Source organism: Parasteatoda tepidariorum, chromosome 5 (assembly GCF_043381705.1).
Source record: "Parasteatoda tepidariorum isolate YZ-2023 chromosome 5, CAS_Ptep_4.0, whole genome shotgun sequence".
Taxonomy (NCBI): Eukaryota; Metazoa; Arthropoda; class Arachnida; order Araneae; family Theridiidae; genus Parasteatoda; species Parasteatoda tepidariorum.
In genome coordinates, this window is record NC_092208.1 from 10,301,068 (window position 1) to 10,308,965 (window position 7,898).

Sequence of the window (7,898 nt, forward strand, 5' to 3'; positions counted from 1 at the left end):
AGGATTACATTATACAGTAATAAAAGAAATACTAGGTTACTAATAGTAAAACCTAGTATTTCTATTATGAAATAATTTATTTCTTTGATGAAATAATTTAAATAACAAAGGTTAAGTTATCTGTCAATTATCATGTCAATTTATCCGATGGTACTGCGTTTTTTAAATGAGTCAAATATGACGTTTGCCAGTTCCACAATCAAGCCAATGATTTACAGAGGTTAAAATGATTTACAGAGGGCACAGAAATCTGAAAGAGGTTTTCCATTTAGGTAGATGTTCATAAATGCGTTTAACGCTTCTTGTTTAAGACCAGTAAGTAATGTGTTTTTATTTTTTGTAAGTTCATTGCTGAAAAGCCCCTTTCAACCGCTGCAGTACTCCCAGACAGAGAAAACATCAATTCCACCATGCGCAGTATGTTGCTGTATTTCGAGATTAAAGGGTCATTTTGGAAGTGAGGCACTAGATTCTTGTAAGATAACAAAAATTGAAAATGTATCACGAACGTTAACGTGAAAATGGCCGTCCGCGCGGACGCTGAATTCGAGAAATTTGTTGTCCGCGGGGAATTTTTTACCGCCGAGGACGGACGATTTTTGCTTGTTTTTTGAAAGGTAAAAGTACTATAAAGTAGTGAATTATATATGCCTACGAATTATTTAGAAATAGTGGTGGATAAAAATCTACCAAATTGAATTTACTAAACTAAGAATCACAATTGATAAACTACCACTTTAAAATACATATTTGCATCTCTGAGGTGTGGTTAGCGTCACCAAATTTATACTTTTCTAGTAAATAAATGTTTTTAATCTTGAAGTGGATGACACTTGATGTTTATACAGTTTTTTTTTTATATTAATTCCGTAATTGAATTTAATTAATTAATTTTAGTTTTATATGAGAGAAAATTGTAATTATTTAATAAAAAGCAGCTAAAATGAAAATTTTCTTTGTTGACTTATTGAATCGACTTTCGAAAAATCTTTCGAGATTTCAGCAATTTCAGAACGAAATATGCTCTAAAAAGTTGAAAATATGTTCTAAAATATTACTCTAAAAAGTTGAGTCATGAAATATAAGAAAAGTAATAATAGTTAGCTATAAGTCTAAATACAACAGTGATAATTTTATCTTTAAAAGTAAGACAAAAATAATTATGCATTGAAAAGTAAAGAATTAGTGTACATTAAATTTCCACTATGATTTTTCGGAAAAACTTAAATTTTTATTTGAGGAAGAATTATGATTATTATTATGAAGATACTAAAAGTTACTAAAATGTTGAAGTTACTAAAATTGTTGGGTGAAACATAAGGTTTATTTTTATTACGAGTAATGTTATGTATATATGAGTACATATTTTGTTTATTATCAGTTAAGTTATCAGTATGTTTCCATACTTAATAATTTTTTTTTATTCCGCTGTTTAAATGATCTTCAATTCACAGGCGGTAGTAAAAATGTTCATAACTATGTAGTATTCTATATTTTATTGCCTTATGAATTACGAATGATAAAAAAATTTACTGGTTAGATATACTGCACTATATATAAATAGGAAATATTTTAACTTTCTACCAATTACTAAATTAGTTTTAAAAAAAAGCATGTTCTAATTGAAATTGTAGGACACTAGAATTTAACTAAGCAAAATGAGGAAATTTTTTTCTTTTTTTTTGTTGTTGAAAGCATCTAATTGGACATGTGGCATTTGTACAGTGGAATAATTTTAGGGAATTACTGTTATGTTTTGCTGCGTTGCCTGGGGGAGGCAGGTTTTGTTTCTATCAGTTAGTGTTAGCCATTAATTAGATGTTTAAACAACGTCACTTCATTTACATATAGCGTGCTTCTATTTCTTTTATGTATTATTAGTGGGACACAAAATTTTGCCGTTAAAAATCTTAAAAATAAGGGATATACAATAATGTAAAGATGTGTTCTAATACTAGGAAATTAATAACTTACTAAAAGGACGTTAATTAACTGACTACAACGAGTTAAATAACTTTTCTTTTCTTTGGATTAAAAGTAAAATTTTATTAGTTATCTAACCAATTTTAGGTCTATTTTTTTTATCTAAAACTGTTCATTATCTTATTAAGTTTAAAATATAAAATTCTGACATTGTTGAACAAAACTAATTAAATTTGTATGCGGGGTAATGTAACTATGTGGCTTATCACAATTTAATGTTGTCATGGTATTATTTTTAAATACGAGTAGGTTGTTATCATTTAATTATTATTTAACTTGCAAATGACAGGATAGTGGTTAAGTCATTTTTTTTAATATTTCCATTTTATTTGAAAGTTTGTTAGTTTTAACAAAAACACGATCAATGCAGTTAAATGAAAATTTGACTATTTTGGTCTTGTTTAAAAAATTTTGAAATCCAAATCCAATTGGTCGTTTATACTGTATATAACTGTTTTATCCTATTTATAATTTTATCTGATTTTATTCAGCTTTGAATGCAATTGTTTTGTGCTGCTTAACTATATTTAAATTTTATCTTGTTCAGTTTTGAATACGTCTGTTTCATTGTATTCAGTTTTATAAATTCCGTGTGATTTTTAATAAGAAAAATTTGCATTATACATTTACATAAGATTTATTTTAAAATCATTTGTTTGGCGCAGCGTGTCCTGTGGACTTGGTGCACATTAAACCCTACATTCAATTCAATTGAAATCCAAATTAAGATAAATAATTGATTTATTCACATTAAGATCCTCACATACTATGTCAATATTTAAATATTCCATCTGTCTTTTATTTAGACGTTTTAATTCATAAACTATAATTCAGTGTAACCAACAATAGAATCTTAAGAAATATTCATATATTTTTAATAATTCCTGCAACACCACAGGAATTGATAGTTCTAAACGAAAAAATGAGTCAAAATCATTATATTTGAACATTATTGTTTCATAATTATTATTAAACAAGCTTTTGATTAAAAAAATACATAAATACAGTATACTCTCGATGTCGATATCTCGAATATTTTTCTAAAAAAATTTCATTTTCTATTTCGAAAAAAATTCGACTTAACAAGGTTTTGAGAAGAAACTCTTCGACATAGTAATTCAAATTAACAATAGGGGAATAGATAACAAAGAGATTTTTTTTTTTTTTTGACATAAGGTTTTTTGAACAAGGTTCGAGAAGACACAGTAGTTATATTAAGAAAGATTATCAAAATAAGTACTTAAATTTCGTATACATTTACATGTACTATTTCAATATTTAAATTTCAAGTGAGCTTTTGGAAGTTACAAAAATCATCAAATTCTTAAATTTTTTGAGTATTTGAAATAAATGTTTCATCAGGTTGTGAATTAGACGTTCAAATCGTCTATTGAGCAATTTGACTCATTTGTTTAAAATTAAAATCTAAAATCATAGCGATTGGATTATTTTTAAAATTAAAATAATAGTTAACAAAAACAAATTACTCATTTAATTCAAATGTGCCTGCAACTTTTCGCATTAAAGCATTGCTTAAACCACTGCAATATAGATAGTTAAACATTGAAAAATTAAATATTTAATTGATGATTAAAATTATATTATGAGTTATATTAAAAAAAGTTATCAAAGTTAGTACTTAAGCTTCGAATATATTTACATGTACTATTTTAAGTTTCAAGTGAGCTTTTGTGAATTAAACGTTCAAATCGTCTATTGAGCAATTCGACTCATTTTTTTTTAAATTAAAAGCATGGCAATCCGATTATTTTTACAATTAAAGTAATAGTTAACAGAACAAATTACTTATTTAATTTAAATGTTCTGCAACTCTTCTCATTAAAGCACTGTCCGCATCACTGCAATGTTAAACATTGAAAGATTAAATAATTGTTTTCCAAAATCTTTAATTATTATTACAAAATCTACTTCTCAAATTTTTTCACTTAAATAATTTTAGAAGACATTGCTTTTAATTCATACATCATTTAAAATTTTGTAAAGGATCTCAAATGTTAGTGGCTCTCAAATTATAGAAGTATGTCTATGCTAAACTCTAACAACACTGTTACAAGCTCAAATTGAATAGATAATTAGAAACACGGTACATTTTGAAATGAAGAAAGTGTATAGTTTGCGCTATTAGCGAATTAAGCTAAACAACGCGAATCGAGCACGAGCAAAACCACAAAAACTGGCATATTATAGTTTCGGTTCTGTGATTAAAAACCTTGCTCAGAGTGAAAATTCCACAAAAATATCCTTAGTGTTGAAACTTCTATGTTTCGATTCTGGGGTAATTTCTTCGGAATCGAAACTGGAGAATGGCAATAATGTCACAACAACAATTTCTCAATGTCGAAATTTCTGTGTAGCGACTGTGATAAAGGTTCTTTATTATAGAACCCAAACTGTTGTATGTCTGTTTCGTGCGATTATTTGTGCTTTATCTACGTTATTTAGCTTTGATGGTTCTATGTTTCGAATCTGAGCTAAGTTCTTCAGAATCGGAACTAGAGAATGGTAATAATATCACTAAAACAATTCCTCAATGTCGAAACTTCTGTGTTTCGACTGTGATAAAAGTTCTTCATTACAGCACCAAAACTGTTGTATGTCTGTTTCGTACCATTATTTGTGCTTTATCTACCTTATTTAGCTTCGATCGTGTACCTAAATAAATATTTTTTAACGAGATTTTAAATTTTACCAAATTGTTATGAATTATTTTCTTAATAATTTACTTTTGAAGACTGACAATTTTACTTGCTTATTCGAACCAATTAAAAGGCTTCGTTTTTTTAAAATTTTATTTATTTATTTACTTTAGGATCTCTGAATCACGATTCCAAAGACAACGGTGACTACAATGGCAATGGTCACAGTTCTCTCCTGGGTGGAAGCTCCAGTGGCAACAAAAAACAATGCCGCCATGCCAAATCCGTCCGGCTGAGCATCAACGCCCGGGAGCGGCGCCGAATGCACGACTTGAATGACGCCCTGGACGAGCTCCGGTCTGTCATCCCCTACGCCCACTCACCCTCCGTCCGCAAATTGAGCAAAATAGCCACTCTTCTCCTTGCCAAGAACTACATCCTGATGCAGGCCAATGCCCTGGAGGAAATGCGGCGCATCATCTCCTTTATGAACCAAGCAGGAGTGCCCCTGCCTCCGGCGGCCGCTGCTGCAGCCGCGGCCGCCGCCTCCTTGCCCGCCCTCACCGACCCGGGGGCGTACCCACCTCCAGCATCAGCGGCGGGAATGCCACCCGTCGGGGCGCCAGGCGTTCCTGCTTACGCCCTCACTTCAAGATCGGCAGAATCTTCAACTGTGGAGAAGGACGTTGGGCAGCCAGTTCTGTATCCTGGAGCATCCTGTAATCAATGCGACCGAGACAAACCTTGACTATAAAGGCCCTAACTTTTATTCAATGGACATTTTAACAGCCCTGTGCAGCTCATTATTGAAATTAATTATGGCACTGCATTACAAATAATTGATTAATGGCTAAAATGTTTTGTTCAAATATATAAAACTTGTTTTAATTTTTTTTTTTTAATTTACGGTTTTTAAAGAAATGGTGCATTGTGAAATGTACATAAGGTTGTAAATGTATAGATCATTTGGTATATTGTGAGTGAACTAAGCTAAAACACTAGTATACTCTGTTACAAGTTAAGAAAAAACTATTATACCTATGGGGAGAGCCTGTTTTCATATTAGTGCACGCCAAATGGATGCCAAGCACCCCACGCGAACATATATCAACATCGCCAACTCTTAAAACGAAGTTGCACAGCCTTCTTTAAGCTTGCTTTCTTAAATCGTGTGAAATATGGAAAACAACACTTACTGAATAAAAACTATTGTTTTGTTTTCCATAAAATGAAAGAGTTGTATTATATTTAAATAATACTTTCTGTTCGCATGAATAAATTAATAAATATTGTTTCAAGCAGACGATTTTCTTCTACAGCGAAACAAAAGTGAAAATACCCATCTTGCATTTTGATTCGTTCAAAGCAAGTCAGCATACGAAGCGTCATTTTAAGTGACCCAATCAAATTCAATGCTCTTGCAACGTCATGCAGTTGTTTTTTTCTTCTTCCAAGAACGAATATTCTCCTTATTTATCGAATTATGAATTCAAATCTAGGATTTTAATAAGACTACATAACTATAACCTTTTTTTTAAAAAATAATTCTATGATATCTATCGTAAAAGAAAGCACGAATTAAATTTCTGTCTGAGATGCTTAACTTTTAAATTGTTTTAAAGGTATAATTTGATAACAAAATAAAACGGAACTATACGAAATCGCGGATGATTACTTAAATCCTATACCGCAATGGTCTTTTTTTTTTTTTTTTTTTTGAAAAAAAAACTTGCAACGGAGTATTGACATAAAATTTTTCTAGCTCAGATTTAATTTAATGATATTTATTTCCCGAACAGATGCTTGCAACTAATTTGTTGATTTGAATAGTTCCCTAAACATAGCAATCTGAAAAAGTGGTGGATTAAATAAAAGGCCGAATTTTTGTACTCTGTTTTACAGTGCGTCTAAAATTTTAAGATTTATCCTCATTATATTTCCACCCCTACAATTTCAGGAAAAAAATAAGGCATTTTGAAAGACCATGATATAAGCTTTCAGAAATTTATTTAAATATTAATTACTTAATTTAAAGCAAAATTTGTGCAACCTGTAATTTGTGACAGCAGTTGCGTTCTATTTTGAATAACAGCAGTCTTGATAATTTTTATATAGAATAAGTTATCTATAAAGGATATAATAAAGTTATTTATATATCTATTATTTTAGTCAATTTATCATTATGATCGACTCAGGCAGATGGTCAACTTAAGAGGTTTCATTTTATTTTGATTGTATCCGAGTTGCCTAAGTTTTAATGTAGTTGTATTGATTTTAATTTATTTTTAAATGTGACATATTTAAGACGCAGGTATTGCTTCAAAAATGTACGCCACTCCTTTGCTTACTCACCTCTACATTCAATCCAATGTAAAGAATCTTTGACCAGAAAATAAAAGTTAAGTCAAAATTCTTAATAGCCGACTTTCACCGGTGAAAGTCGACATTCTTTTGATTTTGGTCATTAACGGTAACATATATAAACAATGAAGAGAGGGTTAACTTCTTACTATACTTCATTTGAAAAAGTCATTAGCTGTTCACGTAAACAGGCGTATTAAAGTTTTGGTTCTATAATAAAGAGGATTATTCGGTTTCGGAACACAGAATAAGAGAGGGAATTACAGAGATATGGGAGAAAAACATTGACAAGTTATAAACTGAAATTGTTTTGTTGTTATTTGTTTGTAATTTACCTGTTTTTGAATAGTTTGTCCATATAAAGAACTCCCCTAGCCATTCGTTTGGAGTGGTGGCGGTGACGAGGTTTAACTATTCCAAGCAGGGATGTTGGATCATTATTTAAGACAGGTCGGCGAGAGAAAGGGAATGAGAGGGAAAAGAAGCTCCCCTCTTTGAAATGCACTATTTCTTTTTTCCACGGCCTTGGACTTCGTGGCGAGGGGAGTTCCCTCTATAGACAAACTATAGCTTTTTGCATGGGTATATATATCCTTGCTTGATAATTATTTCATGCGGATTTTTGGTGCTGATGAAATCTCAAATATATTCCTGCTCACAATTATCATTGTAGTTGCCAGCCTCTATGAAAATCCAAGTCAAAATTCTTCATGGTCCCATCAAAAAATTTTGATAGTTTATGTTGGTTTCAGTGCGATTCATGATGGTCCAACATCATTCGATGGTAACCATCATCCAGCATTTTTCATTATGTGTTCATGGTTTTTGATATACCAACAAACTTCCATCATTCCATGATGGAAAATGCTACCGTAATGCTATGATGATTAACCATCT

At 30.8% G+C, this 7,898-nt stretch overlaps 1 protein-coding gene across 1 annotated transcript in view; it reads left to right on the plus strand.

The window, feature by feature from the left end:
- Positions 1-6,532, plus strand: part of LOC107440677 (Olig family) — a 26,153-nt gene extending 19,621 nt beyond the window's left edge. The window contains exon 2 of the mRNA XM_016053657.3: positions 4,814-6,532. Within this exon, the coding sequence (XP_015909143.1) occupies positions 4,814-5,388 (575 nt within the window). The 3' untranslated portion in view covers positions 5,389-6,532. The remainder of the gene's footprint in view (positions 1-4,813) is intronic.
- Positions 6,533-7,898: the final 1,366 nt, after the last annotated feature.